Source organism: Pelodiscus sinensis, chromosome 6, assembly GCF_049634645.1.
Source record: "Pelodiscus sinensis isolate JC-2024 chromosome 6, ASM4963464v1, whole genome shotgun sequence".
Lineage (NCBI taxonomy): Eukaryota > Metazoa > Chordata > Testudines > Trionychidae > Pelodiscus > Pelodiscus sinensis.
In genome coordinates this window covers 29523831-29542458 of record NC_134716.1, presented here as the reverse complement: position 1 = coordinate 29542458, position 18628 = coordinate 29523831, and the positions used below count along the sequence as shown (strand labels likewise).

The window sequence follows — 18628 nt, the reverse complement described above, 5'->3', positions numbered from 1 at the left end:
ATATGGATCAAAGTACAAAAGTTTGGATGCTTATGCAAAGCTTATCCGTGTCTCATACAAGCTTCCTGAGTCTACATAAATGAATAAGAAATGAATGAGATTTCCAGTACTGCTTGATTTTAATACATTGAGAGAAATCAGTATTTCCTACCTTATTGTCAGTTTTGCTCCATATGGGTCAATGCAATGTTCAGTGTCCTGAGATAGGGCAGACTTTGCCGGGCTAAGTGTGTGGTTGGTTAGATTAATAATGTTGTTAGGTGAGTTGAGGGTACCAGAGTTGTAGTACCCTGTGTCTTCAGATAGTTTGCTGTCCTTTTTCTTCGGTAGTGAGGTGACAGTTGTAAGTGACTTGTCTAGTTTTGTAAAGTCCAGCTATGTGGAAGTGTGTGTGGAAGCTTTTTTTTTTTTTTAAATCAGAGTCTCTAGTTTTGAGAACTCCTTCTTGATTTTCTTCTGTTTGTTGTACAGGATACTAATTATGTGGTTCCTCAGTTTCTATCCAATCACACACTTAGCCTGGCAGAAGAGCCTGTCCTATCTCGGGGACTCTCTTTCTACCCCACTATCCCCACAAACATGATATAATTCTGTGGTGATCTAGTAGCCTATTTTCACCACCTCCAACTGAAGGAGTATTTCCAACACAACACTGAACATCATGCTGATCCATAGGATCCCTCCTACCAACCCTACAAGAAGAAGATTTCATCATGTATGTAGTGTTCTCTCTAAGCTTTTCCATCCATGTACAGAATACATTTTGTTATGAGCACCAAGGCATGTGCAGATGTGTGCCGCCAGTAGAAACACACACTGCTGGCTCTAGGCACTATGGGTGCTGGGCTAATCAGCTGGGTGGCAGTTTAACCTCTCCTGGGCACCTGCACAAGTGCTCAGCTTAGAGGGAACACTGCATGTATCCTTCCTGATGGTTGAAATGACAATCTGGACTTCAACATAGATTGCTTCCACAAAAGTGCACAAGCTGACATTGTGAACAAACACCATCGTGTGACATAATCTCAACCATGCCGAATGCAATGCTATCCACAGCCTCAAAACCAACTCTAACATTATAATCAAAGAGGCTGACAAAGGGGGTTCTGTGGCCATCACGAATAGGTCAGATTACGAATAGGAGGCTGCCAGACAACTCACCAATACCGCATTCCACAAGCCTCTTTCCTCTGATCCCACTGAGGAACACCAAAGGACAACATCTGCTCAAGAAACTCCCTGCTATAGCTCAGGACCAAATCTTCACAAACACACCCTCAGAGTCCCGACCAGGAGAATTTTATCTGCTACCCAAAATCCATAAACCTGGAAATCCCGGACATCCGATCATCTCTGGCACCCTTACAGTGGGATTATCTGGCTATGCTGACTCTTTCCTCAGATCCTGTGCTACTAGCACTCCTCGCTATCTTTGAAACATCACTGACTTCCTGAGGAAACTACAGAACATCGATAATTTTCCTAAAAACACCCTCCTAGCCAGCATGGATGTGTAAGCTCTTTACACCAACATTCCACACAATTGGTACCAATGCACACAAGAGATCCACTTCCTGGACACTATAGTACAAATAAATGATGGCCACATTAACACCACCTTATACTGGAAACCTATTGACCGCTATTGTTACCTATATGCCTCTAGTTTCCATCAAGAACACATCACACAATCCACTGTCTACAGCTAAGCCCTAAAATACAACCATATTTGCACCAATCCCAAAGACAGAGACAAATACCTACAAGATCTTTATCAAGGATTCTTAAAACTTATATGCCCACCTGGGGAAGTGAGGAAACAGAGCCAGACAAGTACCCAGAAGTCAACTACTTCAAAACAGGCTCAACAAGAAAAATAACAGAACACTACTTGTTATCACCTACAGCCACAACTGTAAACCCCTCCAGTACATCACTGACAATCTACAACCTGTTCCGGAAAACAATCTCTCTCTCTCACAGGCCTTGGGAGAAAGTCCAGTTCTTGCCTACAGACAATCCCACAACCTGAAGCAAATCCTTTCCAGCAGCCACACATATCACACCTCCGATACTCATCCAGGGACCTAGCCCTGTAACAAACCCCGTTGCCAACCCTGTTGTCCACATTTGTATACTAGCAATATAATCACAGGACCTAACCACATTAGCCACAACATAAGGGGCTCATTCATCTGTACATCTACTAATGTGATATATGCCATCCAGTGCCAGCAATGCCCCTCTGCCATATATATTGGCCAAACCGGACAATCTCTGTGACAAAGGATAAATGGACACAAATCAGATATCAGAAATGGTAACACACATAAACCTGTAGGGGGACATTTTAACTTACATGATCACTCAAATCATGAATTTAAAAGCAACCATTTCTTCTACAAAGAATTTCACCACACATCTAAAAGAGAGACTAGAACTGGAATTCATTTACAAATTTAAAACTGTTACCCTGGTCTTGAATAAAGACATTAACTGGTTAATACGTTACAAAGCCAATTTCCACTGCCTTTAACATCCACATTTTCATATAAAAAGCTATGAATGGGAAATATCCAGCCCACTTAATTAACTTCATTAACACGGGTCATAAAATTGATAGGTACTTCTTCTGCTGTTATATGTATCTTGGATTCTGTTATTTCCATTCCTATTCATCTGATGAAATCGGTCTTACCCACAAAAGCTCATGATACAATATATATGTGTTAGAAGAGCTTCAAGAGGATCTCACTAAACTAGGTGATTGGGCAACACAATGGCAAATGATTTTCAATGTTGGTAAATGCAAAGTAATGCACATTGGAAAAAATAATCCCAATTATACAGACAAAATGATGGGGACTAATTTAGCTACAACTACTCAAGAAAGAAATCTTGGAGTCATTGTGGATAGTTCTCTGAAAACCTCTACTCAACGTGCAGCAAAACTCAAAAAAGCAAACAGAATTTTAGGAATCATTAAAAAATGGATAGAGAATAAGACAGAAAATATTGTACTGCCTCTATATAAATCTATAGTACAGCCACATCTTGAACACTGCATGAAAATGTGGTCACCTCATCTCAAAAAAGACATATTGGCATTGGAAAAGTTCAGAAAAGGGCAACAAAAATGATTAGAGGTTTGGAATGGGTGCCATGTCAAGAAAAATTAAAAAAGCTGGGATTTTTCAGCTTAGAAAAGAGGAGACCAAGGGGTGATATGATAGGGGTCTATAAAATCATGACAGGTATGGAGAAAGTGAATAAGGAAAAGTTATTTATTTGTTCCCATAACACAAGAACTAGGGGTCACCAAATGAAATTAATTGGTAGCAGGTTTAAAACAAACAAAAGGAAGTTTTTCTTCACTCAGCGCACAACCTGTGGAACTCCTTCCCAGAGGATGTTGTTAAGACCAGGACTTTAACAGGGTTCAAAAAAGAACTAGATACATTCATAGAGGATAGGTCCACTAACACTTATTAGCCAGAATGGGCAGGAATGGTGTCCTTAACCTCTGTTAATTAGAGGCTGGAAATGGGTGACAGGAGAGGGATCATTTGATGATTACCTGTTCTGTTCACTCCCTCTGGGGCATCTGGAATTGGCCACTGTCGGAAGACAGGATACTAGGCTAGATGGACCTTTGGCCTGATCTAGTATGGCCGTTCTTATGTTAGTCTCTAAGGTGCCACAGGGCTTCCCCTCTGAGACTTTTTAGAATTGAAAAGTTCCACAACACGTTATGAGCCAGATTTGTAAAAGTCTCAGCAGCTTCCACTGAGACATTTGCTGAGAATGTTCTGAGCTCTTCTGGAACTTTGGCCCTATCTGTCCTTGAAGACAGTAAGTCACCCATGAGAGATAATTTGGAGAGGGGAGGAATAACCAAATCTTTTGTTTTCCTGAAAAAAAGTTTATGTTTGTATTCAGGTGAACCAAAGTCCTACAGATCAAGTGTTTTATTGAAACTTCTTCAGTACCTATCCCCTCCTCAAAGATAATTAAAACAAAAGAGAATTAAATGTACACAACTATACACAAAACTATGTTTCTAAAGTAATTATAGTAGAGATTCCATGCACACAAATGTAACTAACTTTTGACATTCCCCTTCACACACTGATTGAACAACGCTGTGGATTAAGGCATTAAAAATTAACATCATATGCAGTAAGACAAAATATTTCTTACATGAAAAGGGTCTGAGTTGTAGTCACTGTGAGAACCACAACTTTCAATTCCTGACATTTCTTCATGCAAATCTCAAGCATAACATTACACATCAGACACAAATGAGAAAAACTATGAAGTATTCTATAGTGCTATGACAGCCCTGACAAAAACAATCTGAGAACTGCCATGTTTGCATATCTTACAGCAAAATGAAATTACTATATAGTCTGAGTGTATAAAAAAGTGGCTACTGTAAGAATCAGCTAACTCTTGGACTTGCTGGTGAGGTTTTCAATTAGACTCTCAGCTAAGTGAGAATGAAGACTGTATTTTAGCTAACATTGAAAAATAGGTTTCTTTGCAGTTATCTAGACACTGCATACTAAGAACTAAAAATGTCATCTGAGTATTACAGATGATCTTGAACTTTTAAAAATACTGTCACCTTTATTTTCTTAATAATTCAATGTTTGCTGAAAATTGAACAGCTGTAATCAGTGCACACCAACATCAATCATTTATTGGAGAGTGAAATTCCTAAACACTGAATTGTGACTATGAAAGGGCTTATTATCACATCAATATAGATATGTTTCTTGATGGGTTTATATTTACCAGTAGGACAAAGGTTTATTATATACCTTCTAACAAAATGCTGCATTTAACCATATTTATATACTTTTATTAGAAAACTTATATGTAGCCCATAAATAGAAAAGGGGGAAACATTCTAAATCAAGTTTAATGAACTTAAGATGCATAGCAGGAATGGGTGAATTGAACCTCCGGCAAGAGTCCAATCCCCAAAGAGTAAACATATTCCTTATTGTTCTATGTTTTTCCATGAGCAAAATGAGACAAAAGTTTTAAATATCAGACAGAGACATACCTTTCTAATATACTGTACATTGTTTTGTCCTTCTCAGGAGGAATTTAGAAAGCAAAAGAGAATGATTTTAGAGAGTTTTCAACACATGAAGTCTCAAAAGTATGCATCAAGCATACCTAAGTCAATGTTTTGGGATAATTTCCTGTCTTTTGACTATACCTGTGTAGATGTCATGAACGGGCCCTGGTGATCGTCCCATGGTATTGTCTGTAGCATCAAGTGGCGAAGGAGCTGGTTGGAGAGGCTGGATAGTGAGGCAGTCACTGAGGATGTCCTGGTCAAGCTCTGAGCTTGATCGCAACTGAAGCACAAGAGATAAGAAGGAAAAACCATAGTCACAGGAACATTATCACAAAGACATTGGGCAGTGATAATAAAGAAAGGCCAAGGAGTTAGAGGAGAAAACTGAGTGAGAAGGGTTCTTTTATAAACAATTGTGAGAAATGACTGTTCCATTACAGCGGTGATGCTCAAAATATGGGCCACAAAGCATCTTCATGGCCCCCAGAAGGATTTCATGCTGGGACTGAGCTATTTGTGGCTTCATGCAAAGAATCTAAGGTGTCTGCCGCTTTTCAGGATGAGTTTCATTATCTTCAATTCTTAAAAACCCATTGAACCATTCCCCACTCTGTTAGACCAGCTTTAAGCAGCATGATTCCTGCTTTACATTGGCATGACTTATTGACTTCACTGGGTTTATAATGCTGTAAAACTGAGGTAATGGAGACACAGGCCCATATATCTATAGCATCATGACTACATGAATTACAACAGAGACAAAGAACAATTAAATAATAAATGAGGAGGACTGTGATCTTTGTAAGGTATGCATGTTTTTTTCTGGAGCTTTTCTAAAGCATAAGGTATAAGAAAAATTGAAAGAAAACAAAACAAGTTTAGTATGATTTCTGGAAATCAGTTCTCATTTATCTCCCATATTTACAATATGCTCAAGGGCCCAGATGTTTTTCCTGCTGTAGCCACGAACCCCGTCTGCTTTCTATTACTTACTAGTTCTTATGCCTTTACTGCTATCAATACGGCCTTTTATGATATTAAGTGCATGTGTACTCCTGAGGCCAAACATACTCAAATTCTTTTCATCCATATATTTCTTAACATAAGAAGCACAAATGGTGCTAATTTCTATGGAACATTGATTCATCATGATAATAAAATAAAATAATAATAAAACAAAGAAAACCTCCCTTTCCAAGAAAGATTTCAAGTCAATGTTTACACAGGGTTAAGATTTCCAGAGATTCATGTGTAAAATTGTTTATTGTTAATTAATTGTTCCTTTTTACTTCATAGCATGAAACTAGTCACCTTTTTCTTTAGGAACCACAACTAGGTACAATTATGGGGTGAGTGGTTAACGGAACAGAGAGAAGTATAGTTTGGGTATTTGCACATTAGATTTGCATGTTAAACAGAAATGTCAACCAAGCATACACAAAGTACATTACACACATTTTTCATTATTTTGCTTTGTTTGAGACATGTGTTTTCTATCTGGCACTGGGAATGATTCCCTCAGGACAATCAATGCTAATACAGCATTTTCTAACCTGGCCAGCAATTGGTAATAATTCTTATAAAAAACTTTGGAAGGAAGCTGTGCTCGCTCTCTCTGCAGAGGGTTCTGAAACTATGCAATTATCTCCCAGAAAGACCACACTGCATTCATTACATTAGGCTCACATTTGGAAGGATTTCTTCACAACTTGAGGACTAGAATAGAAAGTAACATTTATTTATAAAATGATTCTGGAGAAAGAGGCGAATTCAGCACTCAGTTGCACAACAAAACTATAAAGAGGTCAGTCATGAGGCTTACTGCATACCTTTGCAGGGAAACACAAGTGTTAGGAGAATCCTTTCTTCTAAACTACACTGGAAGAGGGAAGGGGAGAGAGGAGAAGAGAAACAGCTGCCACTGGGTTTGCTATTTGCCTTCCTAAAAAGGTGGTTAGGAAACAGGCAAGATTGTCTGGGCAGCCTTGTCTCCACCCCACTAATGTATCAGACAATACACCTGAGCCTCACCAAGGGCTGGGAAAAGTAATGTGCGCCAGTAAAAGGGCTGGCACAAAGGATACTCTCCCTGGAGCACAAGAAATGATGATATCACTGTTTCAGGAGGTCAAAAAGATGTATTTCCTGAAAACTTTTTAAAGAAAAAAAAAGTAAAAAATGTCCACAGAATTTGTCAGGTTTCCATAGAAAGTCTGAAAATGAAATTTTTTATTTCTTTTGTTGAAGACTAAAATTGATTTTCAGCGTTTCTTTTCTGAGTAAAGCCCAAAAAATGCTGATAAAAACAGAAATTCTCTCATGAAAATTTCTGGTTTTGTCAGCCAGCCTATTTAAAAAAAAAAAGTTCAGAAAAATGCTAGCCAGCTCTATGCTGAGAATCTCATTTCTTCTATGCTTCAGTGAGAGCATAGTTACATGTGCCCCTTAATCAGACTCGGTTATAGGGATATCACCCATATTTAATCTAGTTTCTGAAACAACTGGATTTTGATTTGAGTATATAATATGACTTATAGCAAACTTGCAAATCAAATATATTGTATTCATGGCTATGACACAATCCATCTCATATGAGCATGCAGCTAGCCACCTGGGCACTTTAATTGTGACTCAAAACATGCCAATCATTCTACCCTTCAGCAGAGAGGCAGATATGGTCTCTAGCAAGTTATCTTGCTGAGTGATGAAATCAATGACAGACATTCTTTGAGTACAGAGATTTCCGGTGTGCCATTTCTTGGCCTGAATTCATGCTTGGCTCAGGTGCAAGTAAACAAACCAGCTGCTGAGCTGCTGCACAACTTTCCTTTATGAAATATTTGTTCCAAATGACAGATTTTCAACTTTAATAATTAAATCACCCAGAAGACTTGACAAGCTCTGTACTTAGAAACTTGAGCTGCTTCCATCACAAAATGGGGATTTCTTTTAATATATAAAAATAAGGCACTGTCAACAGTGATTTACATTTATTTTTTTCCTGTGACAGTTCTGTTAACGTTTATAAGCTCTCAGAACAAGAGATGGAAATTCTACTCCTGTTATTTTCTCAGTTTAGATATGATTGAATAATCACCCAAGATTAAACGAGTCAAGTAGAAGTAATTAGGAAGGAATAAGACCCAGATTCCACTATACTTGAGTCTAAAAGCAAAGGTATTATGTTAGTTTTATTTGAAAATATGTCGCGCATCAAACTACTAAGAATTAAAGACCTATTGTTTTGCATTTCTCTAAGCAGTGTGTTTTATCTGCATTGTGTGTGTCTCGGCACAAGCTTGATAGGTTCTTCTTGTTCAACATGAATCAGGTGCCACAAAAAATGTATTTTTATGAAGAGTTTTGGCCATGACAAAAGTAGTTTAGGATTTTTTAAATAGGATTAGTTTTTACCAAATCGTTTTACATAGGATCGTGGTAACTTCAAAACCTTGCCCTCGATTCAATAGTACTATAGCATTTTAACTTCTTCATAAAGACTGGGCCTCCTACCATAAAAACCATAAAAACTTACCAATTAAATAATTAATATCCAAGAATTTTCAAGCTAATTATCCTGAATGCAAATTGTATGGGCTGCATGTACACTTTCATTCATAACAATAGATCTCCATGTATAGGGTCAAATATCCATAACAAATATAGCCACTTGTCTTTGTACTTGTTAGGTTTACTATGGTTTAAATGGCAAAATACAACTAAATATCAATATTTTTAACGGGGAAATTCTTTACAATAAAATAAATGAAATATCATAGCATTAAAAACTATTTTTCTATGCATAAAAAGCAAGTTGCATAAATAATGAATCAATAATATTAACAGCCCCAACTGACAAGGACTTAGTCAATATTTTTAAGTATGCCTATCACTATCGGCCTGGAAAATAGTAGTGAAGGAAGTAAAGCATGATCCTATCTTTGCCTCCACACATTTTTTTTTTAATTTGTCGAGGAGACCATCCAGAAATTAATATTTGCCTGCAATATTGCAGAGCCAGATCTCATACCTGCTAGCCTAGTGGCACTGAGAGTACACCAAACTGACCATTGGAAAAATAAAAATTAAACATGAATCCAAACCTATGTAAGGGTATTTACTCATGCTATATGTTTGCAAGGTAAATTATATGCTGCTCTCACACAAGAATTTCCCCAAGATCTAACACTACCATGCACAGGACTAAATCACGCTGACAGTGGAAATTCTGCAAGTTTGTACTTCCTAAGTTTGTTCCTAATTCTTTCACCCAGAAGCAATAGACAGCTAGGAAACAATATAGAAGGAAGGGGTCTCTGTCCTGATCAGGGTGTAGCTACAGGTGAGCCTGAGTGGGCTATGCAGTGCCATAACTAGCTAATTTTGCACCTGAGGCAGGAATATAAAATTGCGTCTCCTCATGCGTATATATTCATAGTAGTTATTTCACAGAAAAAGAGAAAATACATAAATAAAACAACACCACCACCACCACCACAACGGTTATTTAAATGAGGCAAACTCATCAATAATTGTGTTGAAATTAATATTATTCTCTACCCTGACCCATAGAACCCAGGTATGGTAGCTCCCAGACCCCCAGCTCTAATCACACACCCCTAAGACCTAGAGCCACTCCCCTAGCAGAGGTGAGACAAGACCCAGGAGTCCTGGCTCCCAGCCTGACACCCCCACCTCACCCCCTGCACCTCTGCCCTTGTGCAAGGCAATGTGAGCCCCTTCTCCCCTGGCTCTGCACCTGGGAACTGCGCTAGGGCACCTTAAGGTGGCGCTTGGTACGGCTGAGCCAGTGCCCAGCCTCCACTTGGAAGCAGCTGATGCACTGGGCAGCTGCCAAGGCTGGTGACTGTTGGATCGCGGAGCGGCAACATGCAGCTTGACGTGTAAATTGTGGGCTGGCCGATGCTAATGGGTGGGGGAGGGAAGCGGCGCTGTCTTAAAATAATTATTTTTCCATATTATTTTTCTGCACCCTCTCAGCTATGCGCCCGAGGCAAGTGCCTCACTTGCCTCGCCCTTCTTACAGCCCTGGGACTATGGCCCACCCAGTTAGCATCAAGGCCCACTCAAATCAGGGCCGGAGGGCCCCCTCCCAAAGTGACAGGCTGGGACTTATGATGCCAGCTGGTTGCTCATCAGCCTGGCCGCATCGCTCTTCTGTAGGTGCCGTGTGCTGCTGCCCCAGTCTCCAGCCCATGCACAAGCCATGCAGGGGTGGGGAAGGTCTCTCATGGGTGAAAGTCCGGGCAGGGCAAACGCGGGAGCCAGCAACTGTGGCAGCAGCAGCACGTGGCACACAGGCAGATATTGAGCTGGGATTAGGATAGGTAGGTGGAGTTCAAACTCCAGCGGGGTCCCCTTTGTGTGCCCCAGGTGCCTGCTGAGCTGTAAGTGGCGGGTGGGGATAGGAAGGTCTCCCATTCCTCCTGCCTCTTATTGCCAGGGCGTTGGATCCCTTCTGTACCGCCTCTCCTTCCTGTTCCTCTTCCCAGGGCACTGGGCAATCCCCATGGCTCTGGGTCACTGGATCTCTCCTGCACACCAAATCCTTCCTGTCCACCTCAAGGTGCTCCATCCCTCCCCACACCCTCCATTACTGCCTGCCGACTTTTTGTGTCCCAGCAGTGCCACTGGTCCTGATGCTTTTCACCTCTATTCAATCACCTGAGATCTGTGCAACTTTAAGAGAGAGATTGTTTTAAACAACTTTTGTTCTCTTTTCCAATTAAAACTCTGGACCAGTAAACAGAATAGAACTTAACAGGTGAAATAACCTAAAATCTACTGAGAATGGCATTCAGTTCAGCAATAAATAAAATGAAAATAAAAAACACTTTATATTTACTACTCACACCCCTAGCTCATACTGAAAACAAGGACATGTCAAGAAAATATGTTTATTTCTGTAATCTTTCCTAAATCAAGAAAAAAACACCCTAAATACTTCTTGGACTTTTGTATCAAAGATCAAAATAAAAACATCTCGTATATGTATACTAAGTTATCATAGGCTATTAGTAGATTTTTAAGGTAATAAAATACTTTGGTTTTGGAATAGCTATGCAAGATAAGAAGCATTGCTTTGTCAAGACTCAAGAATGTTGGAAGGAGAAAGACTGAACTGAATTCTACCATTATTGTGTATATAAAACATCATTTTCTTAAAGATCATTGTAGTCTAATAAGCGCATTGAGCAAAGCACATTCTTTTTTGTCAAATAATGATAAAGAGCAAGTACACTCTTTGAAGGAAGAAATTTCAGGATCTCACAAAACCAAGTGATTGGGCAATAAAAGGGCAGATGAATTTTAATATTGATAAATTAAAAATAATACATGTTGGAAAACATAATCCCAACTGTACATATAAAATATTATTTCCACTCCTATTCATCTGATGAAGTGGGTCTTACCCCACAAAAGCTCATGCAACTATATATTTGTGTTAGAAGAGCTTCAAGAGGTTCTCACTAAACTAGGTGATTGGGCAACAAAATGGCAAATGATTTTTAATGTTGATAAATGCAAAGTAATGCACATTGGAAAAAATAATCCCAATTATACATACAAAATGTTGGGGACTAATTTAGTTACAACAACTCAAGAAAGAAATCTTGGAGTCATTGTGGATAGTTGTCTGAAAACCCCTACTCAATGTGCAGCAGCAGTCAAAAAGCAAACAGAATGTTAGGAATCATTACAAAAGAGATAGCGAACAAGACATAGAATATTGTATTGCCTCTATATAAATCCATGGTACTCCCACATCTTGAATACTGAACATACGAATGACCATACTGGGTCAGACCAAAGGTCCATCTAGCCCAGCACCTTGTCTTCCAACAGTGGACAATGCCAGATACCGTGAGAGAGAGCACAGAACCGGAAATCATCACGTGATCCCTCTCTTGTCATCCATTCCCAGCCTCTGACAAACAGAGGCTAGGGACACTATTCCTACCCATCCTGGCTAATAGCCAGTGATGGGCCTAACCTTCATGAATTTATCTAGTTATTTTTTGAACCCTGTTAAAGTTCTGGTCTTCACAACCTCCTCCGTCAAGGTGTTCCATAGGTGGACTATGCTCTGCATGAGAAAAACTTCCTTTTGTTTGTTTTAAAACTCTGGATGTGGTCACTTTATCTCAAAAAAGATATCCTGACATTGGAAAACATTCACAAAAGGGATACAAAAATGATAAGGTTTGGAAAGGAGAGATTAATGTGAGGAGAGATTAATAAAACTGGGACTTTTCATCTTAGAAAAGAGGAGTCTAAGGGTAGATATGATAGAGGTCTATAAAATCATGACCAGTGTGGGGACGTAAATAAGAAAAAGTTATTTACTTGCTTCCATAACACAAGTGTTAGGGAGTCACCAAATTAAATTAATAGGTAGCAGGTTTAAAACAAACAAAATAAAGTATTTCTTCACACAACACATAGTCAACCTATGGAACTCCTTGCTAGAGGATGTTGTGAAGACCAGGATTTCAACAGGGTTCAAAAAAGAACTAGATAAATTCATGGAGGATAGGTCCAATAATACTTATTAGACAGGATGGATAGGAATGGTGTCCCTAGCCTCTGTTTGTCAGAAGCTGGGAATGGATGACAGGGGAAGGATCACTTGATGATTATCTGTTCTGTTCCTTCCCCGTGGGGCACCTGGCACTGGCCACTATCGGAAGAAAGGGAACTGGGCAAGATGGACCTTTGGTCTGACCCGGTATGGACATTCTTATGTTCTTATGTATGTTCAGCTGGAACAGAGCCTGGGAACCTTCTATAAATCAGAAAATCATACTGAAGCTTTGCTTTTTAGGAAGTCAATTAGAAATCCAGTGAGATCTGCCTTAATTAACCATTCACTGGATCAATCAAAATTGCTTGGTTAAGAGCAGCTGACATTTAATAAAAATTGATCAAAATTCTACTGCATAAGCTTGTGGATCCTTTGGGATAGTCTTTTAAAGTAGGAGATTATTGATTAAGCTTTGTCCCTTAAGTAACTTTAACTGTATTATAGGTGCTCACATTTTCATAATGGAAGATTCCTTCCCTCTGCAGTCTAGTCATGGAAATGAAAACAAAGGAAAAAAACATACAGACACAAATAAAGACACACACAGCTTCATACAGAACTCACCTTTGATAGTTAAAGCCATTCATACTTCCACCATCTTACATAAAATACTGCCTACAACATATAGAATCCCTCCCATTCAAGTCCCCCCCTTTTTTTTGTGTGGTGATTCCATAAGGTTCCTGGTCTTTGTTCACACTGACCAGCAATCTAGTATGGAACCATGTCATAAAAAAAAAACAACAACCTTCCTATACTACTTTGTATCGGATTAACTTGGAAATATATACAGCTATTGTGTGTTATTGTCTAATGGCTAGTTTCTCTGGATAAATGCAACCTGACAAAGAGCCCAGTTATGCTGAATAATTGCTCTGCTCCTCTGAAAAGAAATGTGCTTAGCAGATCTCTTTTCATGTGAGTGGAGTATCTTCTAAGTAGGGTAACAAACATGTACTATATCCATCTGGAGCTCCTTTGAGAGTGAACTCATCTTTTTTCCTTTGTTATCTGTAAAAAGATGGTATGAAAATCTGTACACAAAATAAAGAATGTTGTTAGTCACAGAAACAAAGAGGCTTAAACCAAAACCCATACCTAATCACTTACAAACTTTGGGAAATTTCATGGCCAGATCCAAATTTTGCAGCGTCCTTTCTTTTTGGATTTATCTGAGCCCAAAAGCTTAAATACTCATCCCCCAGCTTTGGGAGGTTCGCACTGGGATCTAAATTTCATGTTTAGGCCATTTCTAATAGTAAATAGTTGAATTATTGAAAAATGATTTTGACCTGAAGCTGGACAAAGCTTGACAGTTTCATAACTTATTTTTTAGGTATTGGGTTTATGGATTTGTATCGCTGAAAAACATGTAGGTAATATTATGTAAACATTTTAAGAATATATGGGTTTGGCTGTTATTGTATTGCTAGCTAAAATATAACAAAGGGTTAAATCATTTGGAGGGAGTTGTGACCTCTAGGAATCCAAACACAATGTCACAATGGTTGTATACAGCCTGGTTGCTGATACTCAAAGGGACAGAGGAAGTGTCTTTGAAGTTCACCCCCATTAATGTGAAACCAGGATCTATCTGAATCTCAAGATCTGAGTGGAGGGATGAGAGGTGAAGGTTTCTGCTAGAAGCTTCAGAGGAACCAAGGTGGTAAGTCTTTAACAAAGATTTGGGGATTGTTTTAAAGAGCAGCCTGATGAAGGGTGGCTGTGAGACAGTCTGCCAAGAAACAGACTGTAATACAGCCCACAATGCAGGGGCCTACCTGCGCTTTCTAGGACTGCTCAAAGTTTAGCTATGACAATAAGAGCACAGCCTGCTGTTGATTTAAGATTGTCATTCCTATTTGTGATGTTCTTATGGATAATTAATACTTTGTTTTGAACAAGCTGTTTTTTGTTACTGCACTTTCATACTTGTCAAAGGATCCCAGAGGGAAGCTTAAGCATGAACCAAAAACCAGTTAGACCTGCTGAGGATACACATGGTGGATAGAGGTCCTTTGTCCTGGGGATCAAGTCTCGAATGGGATGAATCAGATGATTCCATCTTGAGGGAAGCACAGATATGGGTCTATCACTTTGAAACAGTGACTAAAGAGAGAGATAATATCATGCGCTTTCATGGGCACAACCCACTTCTTCAGATGACAAATAAATATTTGTTTGTCATCTGAAGAAGTGGGTTGTGCCCACAAAAGTTCATGATACTATCTATGTTTTTGTGTTAGTCTCTAAGGCTACTTCTAGACTGCAGGCTTCTTTCAGAAGAAGCTTTTCCGGAAGAGATCTTCCGAAAAAAATTCTTCCAAAAGAGGGCGTCCACACAGCCAAAGCACATTGAAAAGGCAATCTGCTTTTTCGAAAGATAGTGTCCACACTGAATTGACGCTATCTCACATTTAAGCTGTGATTGCTATGGATGGAATGGCCACCAGGGCACCTGTGCTTTTTCCTCTTTCCTCTTCTTTCAAAAGAACTCCCTCTTCTGTATCCACACATGCCTTTTTCCAAAAAAGCTCTTTCAGAAAAGGCATTCTTCCTTGTAGAATGAGGTTTTTCCGAACCCCCCCGCCCCCGCAGTCTAGACGCACCCTAAGGTGCTACAGGACCACTCATTTTTTAAGCTTTTTTTTTTTTAAAGTATGACATGGCTACCTCTCTGAGGGTATGTCTATACTACCCCGCTTGTTCGTGAAATGAGGAGTAATGGTAGTTCGAACTAGGAAGCCTAGTTCGAACTACCTAGTTTGTGCCCCGTGTAGCCGCGCTGCACGGGGTTTGAACCAGCGGGGTTTTAAAAATGGCGGCTCCCCGCTTATGCAAATGAAGCCAGGGAAATTCAAATCCCGGGCTTCATTTGCAAGTGCGGTATGCCTACATTACCCTCCTAGTTTGAACTAGGAGGGTAGTGTAGACATACCCTCCGACAGAGAGAGATCAAAGATAAAGATCACCCTTGAACAATAGCAACCCTCTATATTCTGCTATGAATTTCAAACAAACTCACATCTCACCCTGTAACACAGCCAAATCTCCTGAGTCTTACTGAAACTGTAAATCAGTCTGGGAATTCTCAAAACAGGGTGAGTTTTGCCCAATATTTTACAAGCTTCAGTGAAGCTGGCCCAAATTTTGGGTTTCTAAGAGAAAACATTAAGCCACTACATTCCCTTTATTCAAATTGCTCCTGAAAACTTACTACTTCCATAAAGCCTAAAGTGAGTCAATTATATGCTTTATCTATAATTATCTTAATCATTCTTACTTTAGATACATTAAAAAAACCAAAGCCCAAAGATGTGCACATGCCTTGAGCAGACTTAAAGTAGGGAAAACTTTATCTACCGTAAAAGTACAGCTCTAATCTGAAAAGTGATTATCTTCAAATGACACCTTCTTATTCAACAAAGTTGCTCAATGTGTGTATTCAGTCAGGTCTGCTCTCTTTAGTGACAAATATACATTTCATTTTTAACTTATGTTACCCAGGATAGCCAACACAATTAAGAAAGTGAGTGCTGAAATCTATTCTTCCTAGCCTATCAGCAGAATTGTTTACGTAGCTCCAATCAGTTACACTTTAATAAAACCAGGGAAGGCAAAATAACTGCACAGGTAACAGCAAGGACCTAATGTGGCCTGCAGAACCTTTATCACTTGTATATGTGATTATATAGGACTCTGTATGACCATAATACATCAGTGACCATCAAGTTCTATATCTCACGGACACAGGATTTTAGTGGGAAGAGTTTGGTATCTGCTTATATTATATACACAGTTGCTGAACTATTTACTGACACGTTTTTGTGACAGTGTCATAGGGATATGCATAGAAGTAGCAGAAAATAATCATATATAAACCCTGGTGAGAGAGGTAAAAGGCATGAATGAAAGAAGCAAAGGTGGAACACAGGCATAATATAAACGTTGCCACATTTGTTAAATAAGAGATGTTTCACTTGTGTTTTAATTCTGTTTCTTTTTGGTTGCTTTGTTTGATTTTTTTGGCTGGGAAAATATATTTCTTTCTTCAAGTGTGATGCTAGCTCTTCCTTCTTGAGTATGTACCTTGATACTGCCAAATCCTATAGCAGCACAACGGAAAGCTTAGAACTAAAAGCTATGATGGAAAAATGTAGCAGGAAGCCATCTACCTGTAAATATTAATGTCACGGTGCTTTTGCTAATCTCCTGATTATAAAAACCGCAGCAACCCCAACAGGAGAATGAAAAGTGCAAGCTGCTCTATTGTTTCTGTTTCCTGGAGATCATAGGAGTCCTCTCTACACCACCATTAAAATACCAGCCCCATCTTGGAACCTCCTCAGTGGGCTCACCAAGTACATTCCATGGTTTCAAAGTCACAGCAACTGCTGCAATGATGTAACAACAACAACAAATGGGGGTGTCAGCCAGAGCCCGTCCTCTAATCACTTTCAAAGTGTGTTTTGTTGTTTTTCATTGGCCAGCCTCAAAAGAATTGGTCACTCATAGTCTCAAAAGTTTTACAACAAATTGTGTGATTAAATTCCTTAAACACTTCTGCCCATTACTAATCCTTTTCTCGCCAACGTCCCTTTCAGGAAAAATTGCTGCACTCCATGGTGCCTGATTTATATTTCATTTTGAGAACAGGAAGTAAAGGGATTAAAGTTGAGGATTAAAACACTTACTCTTTACTGCATTTTTTGTGCAGAATAGTTTTTTAGTTGCCATGGGCACTGCTCACTGACCCTTAGCCTCTCAATGCACTTCTGCTTGCATTAATGACATATTTTAAATGGACTCCATAGAAAACAAGTGGGGGGGAAATATCCTTAAATTCATCTGCTTTCGTGGTAAGAAAATAGAACACCCCCCCACCCTTCTTTACTGAATTCTATCCCTTTTGCAGCATTAACAGTGAAATCTGAACCAAGCGTTTGAACAAGACAAATTAAAAACTGAAAGACAGTCTCAGAATTGTACAGGGCTGGTACTTTAGATTTAGGAGAAAAGCTGTTTGCCCTGCTTCTGAATACCCGCCTTGTTATGAACAGTTTTTTGAGATACATGTAGGCTAATAATCTACAACATTGCTGTTTGCTGTCACTAACACAATACACTAATAACTGCTGTATATCAATAGAATAAAGTTTCGGTCCTTTGTGGCTCCTGTTTTCTTGGCAATCATTCTGAGTGACAGAGAGGGGGGAAAAAAGAGTGAGTTTATTTGCTGCATTTGTAAGGCATTTCAGCAAAAAGGCGTTAATGCTATTTCCACAGGCAATGACAGCCTTTTAAAATGGTGGGGAAAGAATTAAAAAGACTAAGGCCAGAGAATGAAAAACCGAATTCAAGACAATTCTGTAGACTGAAATATGAACCAAAGATGTCAGCAAAAACAGAACCTTGGACACTGTGCTCCATCTATGTTCTCCACTAAAGCCAAACATTGGCAGAAAAACTCTGCTTACTCAAAGTCTATGCAAACAAACAGGTAACTTCGGCCATACTGAGGTGAAATCAATATATACTCATAAAAGTTAGAGAGAGATCTTGGTCCTATTGTAAAAGAGTGTAAACAATAAACAATCCAGATAACGTTAAACAGTGTTATATGCTACGCATATTTTTAAAATATGCTGTATTTGTGGAAGAAGGATGTATTTGTTAAAGCAGACAATAAAAGTAAACTGTCAAGCCTTTTTAGGTGTTATTTATTATAAGCTAATGTAGAAATATTATATGTCTTACAGACTGAGAAAATATTGTTTAGTAAAAGAATTTCACACCTTTTGATTCACCTTTTTTCATTTTACTTATTCTGCTTGGGTTTTTTCCCATATTTTAAGATAGACTTATATATTTGGGTAAGTCAGAACTATAGGTAACAAAAGATGACCTATTGGAAAGGGGATACAGCAGAG

The 18628-nt window shown here is 39.0% G+C and overlaps 1 protein-coding gene and 1 long non-coding RNA gene across 5 annotated transcripts in view; one reads left to right on the top strand and one right to left on the bottom strand.

The window, feature by feature from the left end:
- GLIS3 (GLIS family zinc finger 3) overlaps window positions 1-18628 on the bottom strand; it is a 300109-nt gene that overhangs the window by 73858 nt on the left and 207623 nt on the right. For all 3 annotated transcript variants that reach the window (XM_075931641.1, XM_006115134.4, XM_025180729.2), the window contains one exon: window positions 5231-5372. In XM_075931641.1, the coding sequence (XP_075787756.1) occupies window positions 5231-5372 (142 nt within the window). The remainder of the gene's footprint in view (window positions 1-5230; window positions 5373-18628) is intronic.
- Window positions 14243-18628, top strand: part of LOC142829830 (uncharacterized) — a 63974-nt gene continuing 59588 nt past the window's right edge. For both annotated transcript variants that reach the window (XR_012904647.1, XR_012904649.1), the window contains exon 1: window positions 14243-14364. This is a non-coding gene — a long non-coding RNA (uncharacterized LOC142829830). The remainder of the gene's footprint in view (window positions 14365-18628) is intronic.